The following is a 25,955-nucleotide window of genomic DNA, read 5'->3' as shown; positions in this document are numbered from 1 at the left end:
ATTATAGAGGTTGGGGTCAAAGTCTGTCTAATAGTATACCCGAACGTGGAAACTTCCATAGCAGCGCCTTGACCGATTTCTGATCGTTTAAGCCAGTATTCCAGGATTGTAACCTCCGAAAGCGGCCGGTCCTCGAGACAGGCCAACGCGGTTGCTCGCCACTGCCTCTGTCCGCTGCATAGCTAGGACAACCGCAAAGAACATTTTCGACAGTTTCCTCGCTGATACTGCTCTCACCAGTATTTTGTTGTGGATGTGACAATGTAGCACGGTGACGTCTGCACACACAGTGGACAGACTCGAGCAGGGGGGATTCCGTTCGACGACCGCCAGCCGTGCTCGCCGCTATACTTTTCACCCGTGTTTCCTTGCTTTTCGAGGTGCAAATTTGCTTTGTAAACAGTTCTGTTATTCTCATTCATCTTTCCAGGCTAATGTTTCTTCAGTGCATCTTGATTTCCGTGTGAGAATATTGTTAACGTGTGCATAATATCGACGCTATCTTTGCACCGATTATATTTTGTCCAGTTTTGAGACTGTGCAGTCATTCATGTTTTTAACCTTTCTCGATAAATCGTTGCTCTTGCCACAACAGGGCGAGTGGCAGACATCAAATAGGAATAAACAGCTCCTTCACATGATAAAGAAAATAAGCGGTGTTGTCATAGCAATAACGTTTGTTATCGTCCGTATTTTCGGGATGGCACTAGCAGGACACGCGTACTACACTTAGGGTGTACTATAATGGTACTTACCCGCCGTGGTTGCTCAGTGGCTATGGTGTTGGGCTGCTGAGCCCGAGGTCGCGGGATCGAATCCCGGCCACGGCGGCCGCATTTCGATGGGGGCGAAATGCGAAAACACCCGTGTACTTAGATTTAGGTGCACGTTAAAGAACCCCAGGTGGTCTAAATTTCCGGAGTCCCCCACTACGGCGTGCCTCATAATCAGAAAGTGGTTTTGGCACGTAAAGCCCATAATTTAATTTAATTTATAATGGTACTTCACATGTACACACAATCGAGGGAAACACATTGCTTCGCTCTGTGGCGTACGCGTTTTTTTTTGTTCGAGGTGAATTTAAAGCTGAAATTTTTTACTTTTTCACATTGAATGACTCCGTTGTGACTACCAGAATGAAGATTCATGCTGAGGGAGCGCTGTTTTCCATTCTATAAGCAGGCCGGTAAGTGGTGGAGCGACAGCATAATGCATACGATCACAGGCGTTTAAATCACAGAAAAAGGTTTATTTTATTTTTTCGTGTGCTGGCCTCACATAGAAGTATCCGTCAAGCGACTCATGGCTTAACGATGACATACAACGCATTTTCGCAGAAGCCCCTTCACTCCCGCCACTTATTTCGCCCGCTTTTGCGTTTGCCATTGGATTTTTGTTTTGTTTAACGGTTTTTCTTGATTTGTTTGTGTTGTAAGTGGGGCAACAGTATACCGTAGCACCAGCGCCATAAACAGCGAGAGTGTTGTCATACGGGGCGCTAATGCAGTGTTAAACATGCGAGCTTGAACGAGAAGTCGCTCTTTGCTCAAATGCAGCACGATAGGAGTTGCTATAAGCTCAGTGAGTTATAACACAAAGTTTGAGTTTGGTTTATAGGCGACACGGTAAAGAGTTGCTCTAAGGATACGTATGTCGACGCTATAGCTGCCGTACATACTGTGGTCGCTGTTGCTAGCCTGCCGTCTTCCCATTCCTGCGGTGAGCGTCGGCAACGGCGTCGACGTAACCGAGTGAACGAACACAGTGAAGGATGAAAGAGCCGATGCGGAGCGCAGCGGGGAATGTAAGACGCGAAGAGGAAAATAAAAAAAAAATTATGGGGTTGTACGTGATTACGAGGCACGCCGTAGATAGGGGACTCCGGAAATTTTGACCACCTGGGGTTCTTCAACGTGCTACTAAATCTAAGTACACGAGTGCTTTCGCATTTCGCCCCCATCGAAATGCGTCCGCCGTGGCCGGGACCCACGACCTCGTGATTAGTAGCCCAACACTACAGCCACTAAGCAACCGCGGCGCGTAAGACGCGAGGAGAAAAGCAGTGGAGGAGGGTATGACGAAAGCGTGAGAAGAAAAGCGTAGCGCGGCGATGATAGCTACGAGATGGCGCCATAGTAGCGCGTATCGTAAAGCCCCTCAATTTTCCAAAAGTAGCGCCATTCTTAGATCTTTCCGCCACCATGCTCTCCCCGGCGTTACCTCCTTCACGCCTCCTGTCGCCCTAGCTCCTCCGCTCCTCCATTGGCCAATCTGTGTCACGTGGCAGCGCGTCGCGCTTTTGTATTTTTTTTTTCTTTCCAGCGCGCTCCGACCGCCATTGCTGGCCCAGTGCGACGAAAGTACGCGCAGGCGGATTGATCGCGGCAGTTGGCGGGAGGAAATCGCGGCCTCGGCAGGAGCACATCATAATTGGATTTCTCCGTTCTTTCTGCGCATGCGCGAGGAGCAGTGGTCGCGAGAGAGAAATGTGGGAACTTTCGGTCCTTGAGATTTCTCTTCGCCTAGGTATTACGGAGAAGAAAGTTGTCAGCTCCGTTCGTCCCTAGCCGAGCTGGCAACGCAATCGACAGAATCCGTGGCCGACAAGGGGAAGAAGCCGTGTCCAAAGTGAGTTTGTTGCTATTTTGTTGCGACGGTAGCACATTAATTTTTTATAGTCGCAGGGGGATACGTTTGGAAGTGAGGTGTCTTTTCGGATGACTTTAGTGGCAAAGCATTACTTCGTGCCGATGCATTGTTAATTAGTGTCGTTGAGCAAGGTCAGCATACCGCACACTTAGGAGATTCGCGGGAACGGAAACAGTTTATGAATTCTACTGCCGTGCCGATGCGAGTTTGTTGCTTTCCTTTTTTTTTTTTTTTGCGGTGGTTTCATATTAAATTCTGATAGTCGCAGGGGGATACGGTTGGACGTGAGGCGTTTCCTCGGATGGCTTTAATGGCAAAGGATTACGTCGCACCGATACATTGTTCATTAGTTTCGTTGAGCATACCACACAGCTCAGGGGAATCGCGGGAACGGAAACAGTTTATGAATTCAACTGCCGTGCCGATGCATTAGTTCTTAATGTAACTGAGCATACAACACACTTGGAGATTCGTGGGAATGGAACATATTGTTCTCTGTATGTGAAAGTACTAAAACTTGCGTCGCCATGCAATCTGAGCCGTAGATCGTTGTTAGAGCTGTACAGCCACACTGGCAAAACACTATGCCCTGCGGATGAATACGGAACAAATGTATCCTAAATAAAAATAAATTTCGTAGCAGTAGACCCTTGTGAAAGCTGTACAGTAACACTGATATTGGCTACGTGGTTTGTGCAATCAGTCAGCTCTCCCAGATTCAGAAAAGACATAAGACCGGAGGAAAACTTCTAAAACTACAAGACGGCAACCTGATTTGATAACTCATAGTTTAGATGTTTCCAGTAGAAGCACCTGCACCAATGGAAACTAAGTTGGAGTAAAAGTTGGACTTCAGAAAGCAAATGCGTCAACATTACACCAACGATAAACGCAATTTCACTACCTGGATGACTTGGCTTGAATGAAGACATTGTTTTCACCTTTTGCTCTCCTGTTCGCCACATAAGCATTGCAGATTAAGGCGAAGTTTCACTGTCTAGTGCAATGCGTTTCTCACTGGCTGACCACAAATGAATCGCTACCAATGTCGTATAATGAGCATTAAAAAGTTCTTTTTCAGCTCCTACTTTGCGACTGATGAGCCGGCTATGCTTACATATGTGCGGATCCACCTCCAGAGGGTCTTCACTGAATTGCATTTTTTTTTTTTTTACAGGAGCGTGGACACCTGCATAAATAGTGTTTTTTGATTGACTGCACATAGGTTACCAGGCTCTTTATCAATCTTTTAAATCACCCACGCAGGCGTACGTTATCCTCTTCATTTAGTAAAGAGGGGTAAACATCGACAAAATGATGCAGCTCAAATAGCTTGAACGTGTATGCGTTTTCTATTCGCAGTGACGGACAAGATGGCTCGAGCGTTGCACAATGCCGCTTGCCTAAAGTCAGCTTCGCCGTAAGGCACTAATGTCGCGCAATCAAGCATGCGGATTGTATTGCGGAGAAGTATACCAACAGTGGAAAGCGGCCACTGTCAGAGGATATAGTGTGCGCACCTGCCGTCACGTCTCCTGCCGCAGTACAAGCACGTAGACGCCGAACAAGTGTACTGGCAGGCCTTCAGAGCTATTTCGCATGCGGTTGTAGCGATCTGAGCCCTTGTTTCGCCCACATAGAGCTCCCCGTATACGAGCTCCCCATCGTAACAGCCGGGATTAGTAATACGCGCTCCTTCATTAATTATCCTTGCGCACAAGCAGCTCAGAATCGCTACAAATCTGCACCACGTAGCCAATATCAGTGTTACCTTATACAGCGTTCCAAGGGTCTACTGCTATGAAATTGCATGACGACCACTTTTCTGTAGCATACATTTGTTCCGTATTCATCCGCAGGGCGTAGTGTTTTGCCAGTGTGACTGTACAGCTTTCACAACGATTTACGGCTCAGATTGCATGGCAACGCAAGTTTTAGTACTTTGACATACAGAGTACAAAATGTTCCATTCCCACGAATCTCCAAGTGTGTTGTATGCTCAGTTACATTAAGAACTAATTCATCGGCACCACAGTTGAATTCACGAACTGTTTCCGTTCCCGCGATTCCCCTGAAGTGTGTGGTATGCTCAACGAAACTAATGAACAATGTATCGGTGCGACGTAATCCTTTGCCATTAAAGTCATCCGAGGAAACGCCTCACGTCCAAACGTATCCCCCTGCGACTATAAAAATTTAATATGCTACCGTCGCAGCAAAATAGCAACAAACTCACTTTGGACACGGCTTATTCGCCTTGCCGGCCACGCATTCTGTCGATTGCATTGCCAGCTCGGCTAGGGACGAACGGAGCTAACATCTTTCTTCTCCGTAGTACCTAGGGGCCAAGAGAAATCTCAAGGACCGAAAGTGCCCACATTTTTCTCTCGCGACCACTGCTCCTCGCGCATGCGCAGAAAGAGCGGAGAAATCCAATTATGATGTGCTCGTGGCCACGGCGGCCTCATTTCGATGGAGGCGATATGCAAAGGCGCCCGTGTCCCGTCCATTTGGGGCACCTTAAAGAGCCCCAGCTGGTCAGAATTAATTCGGAGTGCCCCATTACGGCGTGCCTACAATCATATCGTGGTTTTGGCACGTAAAACCCAAGAATCATTTTTTTCTTTCTCTTGTGCGCATTGAGTGTTCCAGTTAAAGCAACGCTGCTTCCCTTTGAAAACTTACAACGCAAAAGAATGCAGACGGATGTACTATGCAGATATAATATAAGCAGTTCAACAAAAGTGTTACTGGTGTTAATGAGGGGCGGGGATAATTATTTTCGGAACCTCTGTTCAGTTGGCATATCAAGTTCGTTCTTGCTATCAAATTCGAACCACTTGCACTGTAATAAATAAATAAAGAAACGATTCCATGTGCTTGTACGTCATTCAAATAATCAATACTGTCTACGTGTGAAAACGTTCATCATGGCCGCCACAACTTGTGCGTGAGCTACACACATATGTAAAAGGTGCGGAGCAAAAGTGGCCCTGTTGCTAGGCATTGCTGGCCCCAGACAGTTGGAATCACTCACGCGCTGGCTGAACAAAGTATCCTGCAGGTACGTAAATGAACCTACGAAACGACGTACACATACTTTCAAGCAGTCAAAACCTGGAACTGAGGTAATTGCGCGCGTGCTTGAGCACACCGTGTGCATGCGTCGTGTTTCAGCAACACGAACTCTCAACGCGCGGTCGCTCCACGCCTTAAATAATGGTCATTTTCTTTATTTTCTTGCGCAGTTCCAACACGACATTATTAACGCCAGTTACCGACTGACGAAGCAAAACCTCGCCTCAAAAACCGCTCCGCAGGGCTCGAACGACCTTCTCCGCGGATGTCCTCCGGTAGCGCGTTAGCGGTCGCTGCTACGGCAGGGCCAGCATAGGCGGCGCCACTGTCGAGGCCGCGCAGCGCAGGAGGAGGGAAATTATTGGCGCTACTTTGGAGATAGAGGGATTTTAGCGCATCGTCTGGGAGGTCTATTAGCGGCGGCTAGCGGCTCCGGCCGTGAATCGCACCCTCCCGTCATCCGCGCGCAGCTTACCGCGATCGCTCTTTTGCAAATTTCGCTCCGTTTGCAACGCGCCGCGCGAGACAGATTGTCCGCGCCACCCAATACACCGTGAAATGAAAACACGTGTAGAGCTTCGCTCGAATTTCCCATTATATACAGACTATCATCGGTGAATTTTTCTGTCTCAGGCTTTACTATAGAACCAACGCATGCACGATACATTTTTACCGCAGTAGGATTCGGCCTGTCCTGTCGACTAAGACGCTAAGACGCTATATATATATTCTCGTGCTACGACGATGAACATGCACTGCAGGCTTCCCCGCCAAACTGCACATACATTGACCAAACAAAACCCATCCTGGTCGCCCAGTGGCTGTGTCGTTGCGCGAGGTCGCGGATTCGCTTTGCAGCCGCATTGCGATGGCGGCTGAATTCAAAATGCTCGTGCACGGCGTGCATTGGGTGCACGTGCAGAGAATGAAAATGAATCCGGAACTCTCCTCTACGGCGCGTCCTTCATAACTCACTGTGCAGTATCGGGATATTAAATCCCGAAATTTAATTTATTTGGCAAAACAAACAATGCGACAAGTTGAACGTGAAGTAGGTTTCTTCTAAAAAGTAGAGCGGCAACATGTCGTACTGTGAAGATAGTTTGTGCATCCTTCAGTTACCAAGTTTTTGGCATACAAGGATACGGTCTGTCACTATACATTGCTCGAACGCTACTCGCATTACCATCGACAGTCATCGCGAGATTTGTTCTGCCGTAATATTTTTAGTACAGGTTTACGTCCTGACCCTCGAGCTGCCATATGCTCACTTTTTATTGTAACATATGACGCACGATCTGCAAAGAAAACTCAGCTTAGCGGCGCTTCAAACGAGCAACTAGCGGAACCGTTTTGAAATGCGAGCACAGCTCGTGATATGCATAGCTTCTTCTTGGCTGCGTACTTAATGACGAGAAGGGGAGGAAAGACGACGACAACGGATGGTGCGCAAAGTCACGACTAGTTTATTCGTATCTTGTGACGTGCCATGTGTGCTTAATATGACATGTCAATATTGCGATATGCATTGCGGTCGCCTACTATTAGATCGTCGCGAAACTTGCTAAATCTTGCTTATACAGCTATCGCAATTTCAAAAAAAAAAGAAGAGAAGGAAAGGAAAAGAAAAAGAAGGAAGGAAGATAAAAAAAAGAACGGAGAGCGAGATTGAATATCGAGGCTTAAGCTTTCCATAAAACTCGGCCCCGGTCCAACAGCAGTGTCGTGTATAAAGCAGCGGTTTTTGCCCGTCTCTGATTCTGTAAAGTGACAGCTAGGTAATAGCTCGGAACTCAACAGCAGGGTGCCTAACCATTTGTATAGTATAGCGCGATGCGCATGCGCCACGGGCACGCGAACTGGGTTCCGGTGGAGCGCGCGCACATTCGAGAAGCTGGTCACCGGGCGCGCGACCCCTTGCTCTAGCATTCCAAACGAGGCAAAAATTGACAGGCAGCTGCGTGAATTGAATAACAGTGGTCCGCGCTCCAACTTATTCTCCTCTCAACCACTGAAGGTGGCGGAAGTGATATCTATACGCGTTCATAAACGCTGCCAAGGAAAGCAGCTGCTGCCCTGACGAAGACAAAAGTCCCCTCGTCGAAATGTTGGCGGCTCCAGCGACATTGCTAGCTAGGTCACTGTTATTTACTCGTTGTAACACGTCCCCCAATGAACACTATTTCTCCTCTCCCCTTTCTTCTTTCTCTCTCTCTTTGCCATCGTCGCTTCTCTCTTTCTCGATGTGCAGAGAAGCCCAGCCAGCTTCGAGACTGCAGCGTGAGCAACCAGTCGGACGAGCGGCTGCTGGTGTCGTGTCGGCAACCCGAACAGCGCAGGCCGGGGCAGCGGTTCGTGCTCGAAGTTCACGGTTCCGCGACTGCGCAGCAGCAGCAGCCGCTGGCAAACCTGTCGAGCGACCAGCCCGTCTTCTGGATCCAGAGCCTGGAGCCCGGCGCCGCGTGCCGACTCGTGCTGTACGCGGTCGGCACCAGTGGCGCCCGGGGACCCGCCGTGCGGCTGTCGCTTCACGCGGACCCGTACACGGCGCCGCTGGCTGCCGCAGGTGCGAGTGCGTGCAGACGTTCGCATTGAGGGCGACATCTAGCGGTGCTTGATCCGTTGTTCATTTTGCGTTGTCCCGAAGACGGTTAGAATCAGGAGGCATTTCATTTTTGGTGTTTAATAGGTGATGTGGTTCTGGGAAAATAAACCACCACAGGGACGGCTATCCCAATCATCAAAAATAAACCCCAGCAGCTAGGAAATACTGAAAAAAAAGGGGGCCTAGAAAGGAAAAATATTGAAATAATAAAGCATGGCTTAACTCAGACATAGCCTGTTACGTAGGCATGAGCATGGTGTCTCGTCAACATGCGAACGTACAATCCCAGCGCGCGTTACCATGACAACTTTTGCACACAGTTCTTGCACATTTGCGCGCGTCAAAGAATAAAGCATATCACTTCAAATACTGCATTTAAGACATTCCGCAAAAAAAAAAAAAAAAAAAAGATGCAAATTCACATGAGTGTGGACGAGTTGAAATTATGAGTAAATTCACGATCGAGTGTCATTGCAAAAGGTTGCATAATGTCTGTTAGGTAGTCACGAATCGCTGTGGCAGCGTGTCTTCAAGTAAAGCAATGAAAGGGACTAGTTAGTGCACGTTCATGATTACGTTGCACTGAGTTTTACACTGGCAAAAAAATTGCACACAAAGACAGAAGGACGCAGATGTCTGCGTCCTTGTCTCCCTTTCCTTTTTTTAATTTTTTGCCATTGTAAAACTCAGCGCAACATAATTATGAGCATACCTTTATGTTTCCTGGCGCAACGGGTATTTTAGTAGCTGTCGATCTATGAAGCGACGGCCTTTCGTTTCCTCAGCACGATAATCTAACAAGTGCAGACAACACAGAACTGCTCAGGAGAATCCGTTTGCTGGATGTTGCCATGATTGTGTCAATAAAGAGATCTACGCTATTCTAGTATTACGCTTGTATCAGTAATGTTTCCAACGGTTTTATGCTTTACAATAGCATATAGCGCTTGTATGTGCGAATCTAGTCTGCTATATTTGTTTATTTCATTAACGTTATTCTCATACGAGTATAATCGCGCAAAAGCTCACCGCCTTCTCTGTTTACGTTATCGTCTTTCTTCTTATGTAAAGCTGTGCAATCAAGTTGATAACAGCGATGCATATACGGAAGCATTTTCCTTCATTAACGATATTGCTTCCATCGGACATTCTCTTATAATTTTCTTAGCTTAGTTACGAATAAACATTTGACGTTTGCAATCGATATTCCATGCCAGATATTTTTGCCGTGTTTCTACTGCATTCGATAATATTGCAAGGAACACTTTCAACTGAAGATAGCATTTTTGTTTATCTTCCAGACAAGAAACGGAGTGGCGTCGCATCAAATAGCGTCGGACTCGTCCAAGTGGTTGTGCCGCTCATTACATTACTGCTCGCGGCAGGTCGGTGACGGTGGCGTTAAGTCATGAAGACGAGGCATGAAGTTAAGGCATGAAGGCAGCGCGGGGAACTGTACCGAAGCATTCAGCGCGCACTGCTGCCCTAAAGCACGGCGCCTGAAAGAGACACCACCCGTCACAGAAAGGAGCAACGTCAGCGCCGTGCACGTCCCCTCTATACAAGCACTGCACGACACAGCGACTGGTGACCCGCGGAGACAAGCCTGCGATGTCTCGGCCGTGTCCGGACACGTGGAACTTGTCGATCTGCACCGACCTTCTCGTCATTCTTCAGGGGTGCGACTTGCCGTGGGCGCGCAGTGGGCGCTGGATGTGAAGTCGTGTGTCTTGCATGTCTAGCTTGTCCTTCTTTGAGGCGTTGTTACTTCCTGTGACGTCACGTGTGGCCTGCAATCATCAGTTTCGGTTATGAACTATTGATGTTATTGTTCACGTGACGTGATTTGCACAATATGATTATAACCAACGGTGACTTCACGCGTGTATACCGCCAGTTAGGCGACACTGCGCCGACAGGTGGTGTCCGGTCTGTTGCGCGGATGTTTGCTGTGAGTGACAGTGCGGTGTGAATCGCACAGCGCACGTGTACGGGGAATGCCGAAAAACACCGAGCAAGCGCGCGACTCCTCTTTCTCCTCCTCATCTGCTGTTATTCTTTTCCCCCAACTCTCCTCTTTCATGGTGTACATAGATGGCGGAAGTCCTCTTGAGTGCTACTCTGTAGATTCTGGAATGCGTCCGTGATCCGTTTCCCCAGCGTAAAACTTTGAAGGACAGCGGGACCCTCCGAAAGTGCAACGTCCGTAACCCTCTCGCCTTTGTTGTGAAAGGAAGCACAAGTTCACTTATATTCATGTCGCGGTACCGCAGCACATTGTTGTCATTGACGCCGTCGATAAAATTGTTTACTGTAAAACGCGCCCACAACGCTAGTTAGAGCGAAAGGCGGAAGTCGAGGTCACGTTTTTAGAGCTCTCAGGGGGTTTCCAATCTTGGTTGAACGGGACATCGCCCCGATGAACATTCACGAAACACTGTGTCAGGCACATCTTAAGCCCTTGTGCTCCAGATTTCTGATTGTAGACGTTTCTGCACCATAAATTCCATGGAATGAGGTACCACTGAAGTAAACATAGCTCCTAGAGAGATATTCCGAGAGTAGAAGGCAATGAAGTTAACCAGAAGAACGTCCGGTTGGTTACCCTGCACAAGTGATAAGGGAGGAAGGAATAGAAATAAGAGATATAGAGAAAGAGAAGGTTTCCAGAACACACGCGCACACAAGGAATATACCATTTGGTCAAATGGCGTATGATATATATATATATATATAATAGACAGCGTGAAAGGACCTTATGAGCCTTTTGTGGCGCTGAACGAAGAGAGCCTTATACGTGGTGTCTAAAACATGGCGGCCATGACGTGTTTACGGCTGCGCAGTAACTTTCGGTGCATGCAGCCCACAAAAGCAAAGCCTTCGAGATCTGTTTCTGTTACACTAAAGAGACGATCATCGCTGGGCCGTGTATTTGAACACCACATATTTTAGGATCTTGTCTTTACATAAAGAATGATCGTCCAAGTGGGCAAATACGTAAAAGACTGGTTGTCTCTGTTCATCAAAGTGATAACAGCCACAGAGCTTCTGATTGGCATAGCCTCGACGCAACCGCAGATTGTGAACGCAGCATTGCCAGTCATTCCAACGAGAAGGGGCAGACTTTCGTAAACACAGCTTATGAGTTGTGCTCTGGCCATAGGGTTGACTGGAAGCGAGACGTACGTGAGGCTAAAGCGAATTCGCGCTTACGTATGAGGCAGTGGTAACTAACGTTAGCGTCAGTGAATAGTGGCGAAGGCCGAGGCTCCCAATATTTGAATCAAGTAGGATGTAACGCAGGCACAGACAATGTCTCGGAGGCTCGAGCGACAACATACTGCTGCAGCGTTTCAAGCCAATGGACAAGTGAAGAAACATGCCTCAATTCGGCATTATTGAATTTGGGTGTTCGTTCACGTGAGTTTTCCTTATTCTTCAATGTATGCTTTGCGCCTGCTGGCTTAGTACATCTGCAGCAGCGCATAAGAATTTCATTTCTTCGAGCACTGGTGGACGTGCATTTTTGCTAACAAATGTGTGCAATGCTACTTATTAGAGCAAGGCGTAGTGTTTCCGGTAGCATTTGTTGAGAACGCAGTTTCACAGGTAAAAGTTTACGAAGGCGGGAAGAAAGTGCTATAGAAAAGCTGCGCGAGACAAGAAAGAAGAGAGCCAATCAAGAAAAAGAAATATAAATGTAAATTCACAACCAATAAGCTCATTAAAACAAAGTGGGCGCACAATAGGATCAGCCACTTCTTAAATACGAATCAACGATTGCACGGTCCTTTCTATAGTTCTTTCGTTGTAGTTCGTCACGCTGCTTTTTTCGCGACTTCCGATATGATTTAATACATATGAAAAAAAAAAGAAAAAGAAGAAATAAGCTGAAAAAAACCTAATGCTTTGTTTGCGCGTGCTTGTTCATGCAATCTGTAACATCTACAGAGGGCTGTGGCGTTCTTGCGCATTTGTTTGCTACCAACGGATTGTCTGCGGACGTGCGAAAATCGTTGGAATTCTTCTATGAGTACGAATGAGGAATATGGGAGCGTATTTAGTCTCCGAAGTAGCTACAACGACGAAAACGAAACGAAAACCTATAGTTAGAGAAATATGGTGGTATTTTACACTTTCCTTGCTAATTTAGTGTCTCGACGCTTTCATTTACCAAATGATAATTCAATTCGGGCCACGTCATTTTTCTCACGATTAATAAATTTTCACTACTTGTGTTAACTTCGTTGTGTAGCGACGTCACGAAACCGTTCTTTCACCCTTGTATGTACTGAAAGTAAGGCTGCAATTTCACGTTACAGGTTTGTTTCAGTTGTATGCTGACGCACTCTCTCATGCAAGCCAGCGCCAGTCGATAGTGTTACTTTCCTGATCACTCACGTATAACTCATGTCGATATTCGGACACATGACGAGCAAACCGCTTGAATGTGATACTCGTGTGTGATACTCGTTACTCTAATGTTTGTGGAAATGTGCCTTCCTTGAATTCTACCATGGATCCGTATTTGTCGCAGTTGATGATTAGCAATGTACACAGAAAGGAGCTTAACCTATTAGTTCGATAGGTTACGCTCCCTGGTCGCTAATAATGGAAAGCAAAACGTCGAAGTATAATGCGTGTATGAACAGCCTCACATTTTTTTTTTTTTTTTTGCCGAAAGTTGTGTCATGCGTGATAGACCTTTGGGTCTAAACCGTTGAGTAGAGCACGCTCAAGTTTGGCCCAGCAGTTAGTAGGTTGTTGAACAGGCGTTGTAAAGCTGGTGTGCTTACATATGGCAGTTAGGTTTTGCTTGTTCTCTTTATAACCAAGCCTGCAAGAATTACTTCTCTATTCTGGGTGAATGAATAGTTCTACTGCTTGTGGAGCTGTCGAACTGAAAACTTAACATTTAGTAAAGATGGTGCTGGCTAATCTGACTGGCTAAGCCGAAGCACCCGCAGAGCCAACGACCGGGTATGTAGTGATTTCACTCTTGTAGTGGCAGACAGCGTTGCCATTACTTACACCGACTATAGAATTTACTGCTTCATTTTTGTCCTGAATTCGCCGTAGGCAACATGTACTTGGATTGTTTCGTAGTAAACTGGGCAAATACTGCACTTAAAAGTAATTGAACAAGATCCTTCACCTAATCTAATGTTACCCCTCTTCACAATTTGAGCGTGAATCAGTTCTAGTAGAACCTGAAGAGCCATTTAAATCTGACCGCATGAGTGATGAAGCATTCTTTGATATGCGTTAAACGCGTGCAGTGAAACAAAAAAGAAAAAAGAAAGAGAGAGAGAGAGAGATTAAGGGGGATTGCCAAACATTCTTGCAACTGCTAGGCTGTGCGCAGAGGCGCCACATACAGATGAGAGGCGTACTGCAACGCAGTAGTGTGCTGCGATATGTTATGCTTATAAACGCACATTCCTTGAAAGCGGTTACGAAAGCTTGTAGACAGAGGATGCTTTTAAGGACACTTTCACTTGTTCATGACGTAACATCCTGCAGGATGTCTCGCTTAAGCGACGCGCATTGTATGCATGTAGACCAGAAGAATTCTCATGCGAGGTGTGACATTTGTTTCGGGGCATCTATATACGCTGCTTTCTGCAATCTGCGCGTGATGAATACGATATACCCATGAAAGGGATCGATGGAGGAATGCGTCCCCAGAATTACGTAATAGACTGATGGTGTGCTCTCGACGAAAACAGCAATTCTTGATGGTGCGTCGCCACTACTGATGTTAAGCTTTCCATAGAAATAGCTTCCAGGAAAACCCATTTTCGCCAAATTTGTCCGAAAATTGTGTGCCACACAAGTAAAGGCTCACCTCAGAATATCGCCGGCACTTTGCTTTCTGTCTGACATATTCGTATTTTTTATTGCTCGTCCAAACCGCACATCAAGCACTGCGGTACTAAACATTATTTCTGCATTCCTTTATTTTTTCATCCTATTCTGCAAATACGTCTCCATGGAATGTTGTGCAGTGTTATTTTTATATGACCGTTGCATCAATAAAATGAACCTTGCGCCATATTTCCCTCCTGTGATAAGTGTCAACACTACCTTCATTCTCAATATCTAGCCTAACCAAACTTTTTGACGTAATTAGGTTGAAGACGCGAGCGGCGTCTTAGCTGTTGCGTGTTTTCATTGTCAAGGGAATCACCCAAGGAAACAACCCGGAAGCAATTAGTCGCAGAGCGCCTCCTTCGGCGGGACTTTTCTTTCTTGTTTTCCTACAAGCTCGCTAAAGCTCGTGTTGATGGAGCAATCATAAAAGGATAGTTATTCCTGAAGGTCGATAGAGATCCACCTAATGAGGAAACAGAGGTAGCCTACAATTTTGTGTGCTTGAAATGAGAAAGACAACGGCAAGACAAGAGGGAATTAGCTTCCTTCGTCGTCATTAGCATGATTAGCAGCAGGCGTTCCAAACCTTGCACAGCGCGTTGTGTAATAACTCCTGCTCTGCGCACATGCACTAAGACATGTGCGACATGCGTGGGCCACGTCATTGCAGTAACATTCTCGAAATGTTATTTCGAAGATGTGCTACAAATTTCTAGATTATATGTTAGGTTTGGAGCGAGCCCGTTTTGACACTGAGCAGACGATTGTGGAGTGGGGCAAGACAGTCAAGGCGCTAGCAAGTTTTCCAAGGTCACTCTAACTTGCGGGCATGGCTACGACATTCGGCGGGCTTTGCTTCGTACACGTGCAAGCTTGTGTTTAATTGACTTCCTTCCCCTAGGTATTCCTTATCAATGTGTTCCGAAACGGACCACGCCTCGGTGTACCGGGCCCGGCAGCGCCAGGCTACGCACACATGCGTAAAGGAAATGGTCGTGGTAAAACACGGCGGAGCAGTCGTGTCCGGAAAACTTTAAACTGGCCTTTCAGACATCCACGCATCGCCAACGTCATCGCCTTCGTAGTTTGGCGCAGCACCCCATTCTGTAACCATGTCGACAGTGACTTGCACCTTTCCTTCAGGCTTCCCATGTTCAGCCACTGCTGATAAAGCGACGTCTCCCTGTGACCCCCTATCTTGTTTGACTTTCTGTAAGCATAATTTTTTTTATGTCCGGGTAGACCCAAGGCAAATACTAAAAAACAAACAAAAAAGAAGAATCGTATAGATGAGTCTTGGAAGGGTGAATTGTCTTTTCCTATTTGGGACGGTTAAACAGTGCAGATGTTATTGCGCAGTCAGGGCTCTTACCCTACTGATTGGTAGACATATATCGCAGCCAATCTTTTTTTAGGACTTATTCTTGAGCGAACTGGTGCTTGCGAAACGACATCTAAGGGGCCGAAGAAAACACCAACACAAGGCGTTGAAGAAAACACAGGACAAGACGTTTTGTTCTGTGTTCTACGTGTAATTAATTTCGCTGAATTAATCTACTTCATGATGGTTTACTTAATATACTTACATTTTAATGAATTAAGCAATGATGAGTTTAAACGAGCGACACTGAATAAACTTTCATATGACCGCACCGGTTGTGGACCGACGAAACAACATTCGTTCTCATTTTCTCATCTCAAGACCGCGAATACACGCAAAGGGCCTCGAGTGGCCAATCGCGCGGCTATTTTGCGTGTATTCGCGGGATTCTTTCACTCTCGGAAAAACACTTTTATGTAGCACGTTTTGTGTAACAGAAATCTGTAACGAGAGTTTTTCATTTACTTTACAATTTTCTGATTGACACTTTTCATCAAATTATAATATTTGAGGATTTGATTAAGTAAGACAAATTATGTAATTAGGTGGAATACAAGAAGTAATCTGAGTATCCCCAAGCGACGGTAAACAATATTACTTTGGTTCTGTCCAGCTACGTGGCATTCGCGAATTTTAAATCGTGCTTCAAGATAGTTGGGACACTATAATTGCAACATTGATCGTACTTTAGCGCTCCAGGACTTCCCGCCGGGAAACACGAGAAGGTCCATAATGGCAGCCAAACGCTTTGTCATATACGAGACATGAGGGCTCCAAGGCAAGTCTCTATTAATTATGACGCCAAGAAACCGGTGCGTTTGTTCGTTTGGTGCATTTGGTCCATTAATCTGCGAAGCATACGGGTAGATCGTTTTGCAAGTAAAAGCAACGAATGCACACGTTTCAACTGGAAGCTCCAGGCCTTGCCTTCATAGATATGTTGACGCTGCCGTTGAAGCCTTCTGAAGTCGTGCGCGGACTTGTACACGTGTCACTCCTGAAGCCCACATGCAGATGGCGTCCGCGTATACGGAGAGGTGTACCGTTTGCGCTAACCAATCGGCGAGACCAACGAGCACCAAGTTGAACTGAGTATGGCTAAGTACTCTGCCTTGCGGTACACCGCGACTGCTATAGCTAGACGGCGGTGGTCTGACTTCGGTCAAAATAAAGGAAGATCTTCCATTAAAACAGCTGCGCATCCAGCGAAAGATATGTCCACCAATCCTTACAGTTTCTAAGGCGCACAGAATTGCATGATGAGCTGCATTGTCGTAGGCACCTTTAGCATCAAGGAATAAGGCCGAAGTGATTCATTTCAGGTGTTTCTGGTGCTGCACATACGTTACAAGGTCAATAACGCTATCTACTGACGAGCGTCCACGTCGAAAAACAACCGTTACCTCTGAACAGGCGTAAAATTCCAAGTACTATTCTAACCGTGTAAGGATCATTCTTTCCATTACTTTGTCGACGCAGCTTGCCAGTGTATTAGATAGTAAGATGATGTCGCGCTCTCAATTTGTTACGTTTAACCACGCGAAGTCGTCAGAGGTACAGATTACATCTGGGGTGCCTCAAGGCTTGGTGCTGGGACCGCTTTTGTTCATTATTTTCATAAATGACGTAGCACAAATCATCGGGATACTCAAGTTAAACTTAATATGTATGCAGGCGACTGCGTTATCTACAACACCATCGCTGATGCTGATGATCAGGTTGCGCTAAAAAACGTTTTTTCATTGTTTTGTAACTGGAGTGAAACGTGGCAAATGTCTATTAACTTAAAAAAGACTAGCTACGACCTTTTCAAACAAGAAACAGCCCCTTTCTTTTACTTATACTACTGACGGGGTCAGTCTAATACATGTTACCGAGTTCAAGTACCTCGGTGTAACTCAACATCAAATTTAATATGGCGCAAGCACGTTGAAATAATCTGCAATAAGGCTCGTCGAAAACTTTGGTATCTCCAACGCACGTTAAGCAGCTCGACAAGAGAATGCAAATTCACCGCATACAAAACTTTAGTCAGGCCCATACTAGAATATGTATCGGTTGTTTGGTCACCTCACCTCAAGCACGACATAGCTATGTTAGAATCTGTCAAAAAAAAAATGCAATCGGGTTCATTTTTCGTCGCTATGACCGGCAATTCTCGCCTACTTCACATGCGCACGTTTTAACGTTGCAATCTCTCGAACATCGGCGTACTTGTGATCGCGTTATCCTTCTGCATAAGACAGTTCACGCCGGCTTGAGTGTTCTGGCCCCCATTTCTTTTGTTGCAGCTTCCGCACGCTTTACTCGACGATCTGATCCCCTGAACATTGTGCCCTTCAGGTCGAATGTTGATTCTTTTAAGTTTTCCTTCTTTCCGTGGACGGTGGACTTATGGAATAAACTTGATGGGTCTCTGCGCAGACTCGGTACTGAGCATTTTGAAATAGAATTGCGTAATTATGTATTCTGTTAAGGTTTTCTTGTATTCTGGTGAATTTTGTTGAAAGGATTTGTAATTGTATTTTTTTATTATTTTGTACTCATTCCTGCTATGTCTCAGAAACTGAGACAGCAGTATTTGTAAATAAATAAATAAATAAATTCCAATAGAGATTTGCCAGACTTCAGGAGAGGTACAAGGCGACTGAATTTCTACGTGGTACGGACCAAGCTGTCACGACATGATGCGTTGTATAGGTCACGAAGTGCATTGCTGGCCTCTTTATATATATATATATATATAGAAGGAAGGCAAGAATGTTAACCAGTCAAAAGTCCTATTGGCTACCCGACGCTGGGGAAGAGGGAGAAGGAAGATAGAGAGAGAGGGTATAGAGACGTGCACACACAGTCATTGAGTCAATGCCGCTTGTGCAAACCAGACGTTTTCAGAAAGAACAAAAGTATCTTCAGCGCCTTCTGGGCCGATGATCGGTGGGGATGGTACACTAGCACTGTCTGTTCACTCAGAGGACGATCATCTAGTTTCCTTAATGCGCTTGAAATCGAGGACAGTGGCACAATAAGTGGTAAATGTTCTCTTCGCATCCGCAAACGTCACATGCAGGGTTATCAGCCATTCTAATTAGTGCTGAATAAGCTTTCGTGAAGGCAACTCCCAGCCACAACCGACACAGAAGAGACGATGCAAGCGCAGAGTATGTAATACAATCGGGTCCTGGCGGCAAAAAACGCCTGCACCCAGCGAATGCGGTCTCCAGTTCTTCAATAGAGAAAGTAGCGTCCATACGAGGATCTCCAAAGTTAGGAGTGACAATCGAAATAGGTACGCGAGGTCGGAACGTCGGGCACATGATCCTTGCGGTGTAATCTTCTGCTACGTCGACTACTCGGCGTCCTTAATGGAGGCGCTAGAGATTTAAATGGACGGCGTTGTTGATGATCTGCTCTAAGTCCCCGGACTATTCTACAGACAACCGGCGGAGGTTTACGCGGATCGAGAGACTCACAAAAAAAAAAAGAAAAGATTTCCAGCGTTAATCTGGCAGTACAACAATGCAATGCTGAATTTTCTTTTGAATGCGTCTGATGTATTTAAGGTCGCAAACTGATTTATTCCGTCTGTATCGTCGCTCCGCTCGCCGGCGGATTGCACGGAGGCACTGTATTTCCACCTTAAAATCCGTGTATTTCTACTATGGCCAACATGAACGCATAGCATCCTGCATGGCTTTGGCGATCTGAATTGCCAGTGTGGACGAATAGTCTTCGTGGCATGCTTCCTCCAAGAGTTATTTAAACACAGATCAATCTATAGTTTGGTGAAGATTTCATGAAACCGATTTTGCTATGCCCGTCATCTTCTAATGTGGTCACTTCCGTCAGTTTATATATGTACGAACCAATGGAAGCAGCGAGTGAGGCATCGCGAGGCAGGAGCTAAATCTAAACAACTGGTACGTCCGGCCGCGCAGAAACGTGAGACTGCCATCGTTCAAACAGCAAGATTCATGGTCACAGGCAAAGGAAACGAAGTTTCTTCCTTTGTAATTGACTTAGATGCTTCCCCGAAGTGAATAATCTCCGTTAAGTGTCCCCAACGGCAATCCATGGACCAGGAGTTGTATCTAAAATGCCACTCAGCTTCTGTCTGTCGAAACGACTTGCTGGAGAAGGGTATAAGCATCCCCTAGAGTAAACGCAATTTTCTGTTTTCTCATGAACAAACAGACGTACTGATACTGTCATGAGGCCGCGCTGGATCAACAACGTAAGTCAGTTCACAACGTATGCAGACGATAAGCTTGCTAATGTCATTATAAGTCGATAACACTAGTCGATTACGAGTCGCGGTTCATAGCCTGAGAGGCACACGGCTTTCTGTAGGTCCGGTTCACAGGGAATCGGTTGGTGAAAACGTATTGGCGAAAACCAGTAACATGGGATTTCAGTCCACGGACATTCCATTGCATAATCGCCGCTTCCTTGACTTGTAAAGCACAAAGACAATCTTTGTCCAACACATTGAGGAAACTGTATGATCGTCCTCTGAGTGAACAGTGTAAGGGTTGGGGTCGGGCATGAAATACGTAGATGGTAGCTGGCCCATGCCGTCGTCCAACTCATGCACACTGAGGACGTTGTTGAAGGGAAGGATCATCGAGCACGAGGAATATGGGAATTTATTTACAGTATCTACATGAGAACGTTACAGTTCATCAGTCTAGCATGACTGAAAAAGAATGCGCACTCAGCAGCCGCGCAACAGCCGCTTATAAACATTCTGTCCTCCCTAGATCCCTAGGTGAGGGAAAACAGCGGTTCAACCTTCGACCTGGGAGCGTCCAAAGTGATCGTAGCCGACCCGCCTTTGAGAGGGAGGGTTTACTTACTCACTTCCGCACAGGTTTCACCCAACACACCGAGGTAAGAGGGTTCTCGCAGACAGAGGTCTTCACCCGAGCATGCACCTCTTTGATTCCAGAGCTGACCCTGCAGTCAGTGGCCGCAGCGTCTATCCATTGACTGTGACCTCTTCTGGTGCCCCTGAGACCGCACCGCAAAACATCTCCTTGCAGGAGTTTTCCCGCTCCAATCAAACCGTGAAGGCGATGATGACTCCACTAACAATACTTGGTCCGGCGACCGCGTCTAGACCTAGTGGCGCCGACGGGCTGTTGACGCGGCGCATTGTCGTCCTTACAAAGCGAGTCGCCGCAGCAGACTGGGAGAGTTCGGAGGTCGCTTCTCCTCTAGCTCGCCACCCGCGCAGCTAGGGCGGGCTGGGAGAATTTTGTAGGTCAGTACCTATGCAGGCCGATCGTAACAACAGACAGTATTAGAGCACCGTCCCCACCGATCATCGGCTCAGAAGGCAGTGAAGGCACTTTTGTGCTTTGTGAGAACGTCTGGTTTGCACGAGCAGCTTCGACTGAATGACTGCCTGTGCACGTCTCTATACTCTCTCTCTCTCTTCACTCTCTTCCTCTTCTCCCTTCCCCCATCGTACGGTGGCCAACCAGATTCTTGACTGGTTAACACTACCGCCTTTCTTATATCCCTCTCTTTCTCTCTCTCCTTGACTTGCATAAAGAATGGCTCAGGTGGTAGAGCCATTGCGTCTACTATTTGAGGCTCGCAAGAATGGGATCCAAACCCTCCAGCACTTGTAGTGCACCCCGAGCTGATCACGTCTGCATGTCATTTATCAACACGCGAATGACTCTTTAGAGGCTTGATGACTTCGATTGCTTGCTTTCCTTGACCTTGCACGCGATCTGCGCCATCATCGGTGCGTCGGTAGTCAACCGGGGGTCCTTGTTTCGCTGAAGGACTTAATGCCGGAAGTGCAGGCCAGGAGTTTGCAGTAGACGCATTCACTGCGTCACCAGACACTGTGTTAGTGCGGTCGATCGCCTTGGGAGCACCAGATGCAGGAAGCAGCGTCTTTCTTACGATGGTACCAGTAGATTTAGCAGACGAAGATCGTCTGCGGTGGCCACGGCGCCATCGCACTTTGGCGAAGGCCTTTTTTTTTGCTTTGAGTTGTCTCTCACCACTTGTTTGAGGATTTTGAGCACTGTCTTGTGTCTAGGGCAGTCTTTCGACGAAGCTTCAAGGAGACCGGAGCAAGTGGCACACTTTAAGTCAGTAGCACAGCAAACATCAGCGTTGTGCTGCTCACAAAATTTTGGGCACACTGTCAAATTTTTGCATATACCGCTTACATGCCCGATGTTCCCACGATTGCGGCAATGAGGGGGTCCAGGAAGCAAAGGTCGCACTGGATGACAAACAATCCGACTTTCACGTGTGACGGGAAGCTTCCACCCTTGAAGGTTACCTTCACACAACGTGATTATCCTAGGCGACGGATTTGCACAGTAATTACATCCGCTGTGATAGGTTTACACAAAATAGGCATGTCATTTTCGTGGTTTTAGTCATCCACATCATAAATCACACCTGATGAAGTATGGCTGTCCTGTAGTATTATGTTACGGACATTTATCATGCCCAGCACTTTGACTGTGCTCAAGATATCCAGCGTCGCCCTGTTCTTGACATCGACTTCGAGATTACTCTTACGGGTGCTAATTCTCAGATCCGTAATTTCACTCGGAACAAAGGCCTCCAGTGAGACAGGTATGTACTGCTTGTTTAGCCGATTCAAGTCGGCCGTTGGCGCCTTGGCCAAGAAGAGGCTGGTATGGGCCGTGTCAATGTTCTTTGCCATCGCCGTCGTCCTTGTCCAAGACGACGAAGCAGTGACGATTCTCATTATTTTTTGCCTGAAAATTGTCAAGTAGTCACCGTCACCCGACACATCTTCCTCTGAAGCAGAGTAGCACAGCAAGGTGTCCTCACTGCCTGTGTCGCTCATGAGGTGGTTGCGCTTCCTCTGAGCGCTTGACGCTGTGACGTCTGTCTCGTCCAGACGCCTAGCTCACTCCGTTTCCATCGCTGAAGGTCTTGGGAGCAGCACCTGCCGAAAATACGCAAGAATACTCGCACAATGAGAGAAGTTGTTATTGTTGCCTCAAAACATGGGTCGTAGCCACGGCGGGTATTGGCCACACTAGGTTGATTGAAAATAGCATCTAACAAAAATGCCAAAAGGGGTGAAGGCAAACATTCAAAACGAACCATTAGGCAACTAAATGCCAATGGAAATTTCTAGACGGTATATATGCAAATTTAGGATAAAATGAAAATAATGTGTTCCACTATCGGTACCTTAGCAGCGAAATCTTACTGACACTTCCGTAAACTTGTGTATAGGAGTAATCATTGTCAAATGACTTATGCCTAGTCGACAGGCACTAAAGGACAAAATGTTTGCTATAGTAAGCGCTAATATCAGCTTACTAGTTCGAAATATGAGGAACATCCTGCGGAGGCAGGAGAAGCGGCGGCAAAAATGAAAGAATTTATCCATGTATAGTTTCCGGTTCATTGCAAAAGCAGCTGGGGTTAGTTACGGATAAACCATACCTATTTAGGTAAAAATTTAAGTGGGCAGCCCTACAACGGTAGCTTAATAAGGTCACCTCGCATTGTCGTGAAAGGCATTTGCTCGTGTTCCATCGGAAATTTAGATGTCGAAAATCATCTGCGGAAAGTAGGGTTCATAGCAATCTAGAAATAAAAGGCGTTTAAATCTAGCTCCTCTTATACAAGCGAAATCAGGAAGAATATTTAAAACTGGGCCATTTAGTGACGACGACGCGAGCAACTCAGCTGATTCATTTAAAAGATTCCACTATGACCGGAGACGCGGGCAAAGCAGACTTTAGACAAATTGTCCGGGGCAAAAGTTGAAAATATAATCAGAAGGCGTGACCGATTATTAGAAATTAAATGTCTACAAACCAAAAGCGCATCGGTAACAATCATTACCCAATTATCTGATGGCCAGAATAATTGCTAAAAATTCTGTAAGAAATACTGGGGTATAATCAGCGAGACGGGAGAGCAAAAGACCAGTTAGGCTGATTTGAAAAGATGCCAACTCAGGCCTTCTCTAAATTTTGTGCTGCATCCGTAGAAATAGCCAAGTGAGACAAAAACTGATTAAGATTATCTTGAAGGAGACCTTCAAGTATGCACGCTGGAAGAAGTTTTGCGTGTTTTCAATAAATATAGTCAAAAATTAAAGTTTAACCTTTAACGAATTAGTTTTCGGATGATTCAGGCACGGTAGTCGAACTTCAAGTTTTGATAACAGCGTCTGAACAAAAACGACTTGTGGTTGTCGGTAACGCCGCCAACGTGTTCTGAAATATTAATCGGGAGAATTCATGAGAACGGATTGCAAACGGGAGAGGGGTGTGTCGTAAAGCATTAGAAAAGTCAGGACAGTAAATTGCTTAAGTCTGGATTCAAGTGGAAGAATTCCAGCCTCCAGATAAAGCACATCGTCGGCCACAAAACGTGGCAGCCCAAGACAAAGACGCAGTGCTTGCCTTTCTAACAATATTAAAGGTCTTAGTGTGTATGCTGCCCACCCTGAAGAAAGAACACAGCCCGATTCGAGAATGAGGCTTACAAATCACCAGCAACGTAGCTCTAACATACCCGTCTTTTTATTATTGAAGCGCCGCAACAATCCCATTGAATGTTCTCCTTAACTACTATTTGTTTCGATTTGCGGCTGCCAGTTCAGCGTGCCATCATATGTTATCCCTAAGTACCTCAAGGCTGCAACTTGCGGTATCGGCTCATTTCAATAATAAAGAGAAATGAAAACGGGATTTGACAACAGAAACACAAATAACGAGCATATGTTGACGTTAAGGAAAAAAAAAGTCCTTCCAGCTAGGACTCGAGTGCAGACAAACAAGATTAGGTGTAACCTATTCATATCCCGTGATTAGGAGAAAAATGCAGTGCCATCAGCATAGAGATCCTGCTGAACTGGGATGTGCAGAAGATAACAAAATATTAAACAAAAGTGGAGTAAGAACTGATCCCTGTGCTACGCTTGCTTGTTTGCTTGCTCCTCACTCCGGAATAAGGGGCTCCTCACAAGAGCCACTTCGTCGTCTCCAGTTTTGAGATATTCGCTCGCAAAGCGTGCGGCTAAATACATGGGTGTTCCAGTTAGCGTTGTGCTTCAAGTGCGATCCTTAGAAGTCGTTCCAAATGGATATGTCTTGCAAACTCACCGACTTAACTTCCTAATTTGCGATATTTGCCGTAAAGTAAATAACTAGAAAGGCAAATCGTGAAATTTTGTTAATTATTCAAGGATGCATTTCGAGTTTTCCTGCGGGTAATGTCCGCCATTACGAGTACCGCAGCTCAAGGACTACAATTACGCTATCTACTAGAGGCGACATAAAAAAAAATTATGTATGGCCTTAAAAACAAAGAACAAAACAAAAGAAATGTATGTAGAGATCGTCTCCAGTGTCGCTTGCTGAATCAAACGCCTGCGAAGTCGTTTCATACCATCGAGATTACAACTAAGTAAGGGACTCATTTCAGTTTAGTACAAAGTAATTTCTCTAAATCTGGCATATTTTTCATTGAATGTAGTTGACCTTCAAGAGAACAACCTAAATTCACTGTTTCGGTTCAAGTTATTGAGGTAATCTTTCTTTTTTGCTGAAATGAAAATAAAAGAGAGAGACGTAGTCACCTTATAATGATGACGGCTACTTCTTTTCTCATAGCGGAAACAACAATTTAAAAAGATAGGTAAGAAAATGAGAAGAAATCGCGTCATAGGGTCCCAGAACACCAAAGTACACAGTCCTATACACCCGTGAACATAATATGAAAGTCAAATGCAAGTTACACCACAATGAGTTTGTAAACAGTCATAAACACACACAGACGCCCGTGATGTAGACTGCGATGAGCATATAAACAGATGAGGAATTACGTAGAGTTAAAATAATGCACGCCTGCATCGTGCGTACATGACATTCTTCCTCTTGAGGTAATCATTCAATGCGCAACAGGCGTACTTACCTCTACAGGTGCTGAATTGCGTGAATGTAACACGTAGTCCTGCACAGTTATGCGTGGAGTGATGCATTTTATTGCTCTGTACTACATGTGGAACTTGAGCTGAGCTGTGTGCTCGGACCTTCAGCTCCCTTATTGTATATATTTAGTGGGAGACTCCGGATTACTTTTACAGCCAGTGTACGGTAGTACACGAACATTTTTGCCTTTCGCGCGGCGGTCGCAGTGGTGGCGAACCGAACCCGCAACCTCGAGCTTAGAAGCGCAGCGCCAAAGCCGCTAAGTCACCACGGCGCGTGGAGGAGGACTACAAAGTGTGCGTATCATTGGGTTAGTGGCATGAAAGGAGACGTAACGCGAACTACCGCAGCGGCGTTATATTTATTAGTCTTATTGTCATCCTTTTCTTTCTCGTTCAATTCTTGTTAG

General features: G+C 46.0%; 1 protein-coding gene across 1 annotated transcript in view; it reads left to right on the top strand.

Annotated features, from left to right (window-relative positions):
• The window catches only part of LOC126536063 (nephrin-like), an 87,704-nt gene extending 73,315 nt beyond the window's left edge, over positions 1 to 14,389 (top strand). The window contains exons 8-9 of the mRNA XM_050182956.2: positions 7,979 to 8,293; positions 9,634 to 14,389. Of these exons, the coding sequence (XP_050038913.1) occupies positions 7,979 to 8,293; positions 9,634 to 9,725 (407 nt within the window). The 3' untranslated portion in view covers positions 9,726 to 14,389. The remainder of the gene's footprint in view (positions 1 to 7,978; positions 8,294 to 9,633) is intronic.
• Positions 14,390 to 25,955: the final 11,566 nt, after the last annotated feature.

Source organism: Dermacentor andersoni, chromosome 4, assembly GCF_023375885.2.
Source record: "Dermacentor andersoni chromosome 4, qqDerAnde1_hic_scaffold, whole genome shotgun sequence".
Taxonomy (NCBI): Eukaryota; Metazoa; Arthropoda; class Arachnida; order Ixodida; family Ixodidae; genus Dermacentor; species Dermacentor andersoni.
Note: the sequence above shows the minus strand (reverse complement) of the source record. Positions and strands in the feature narration are given on the sequence as shown.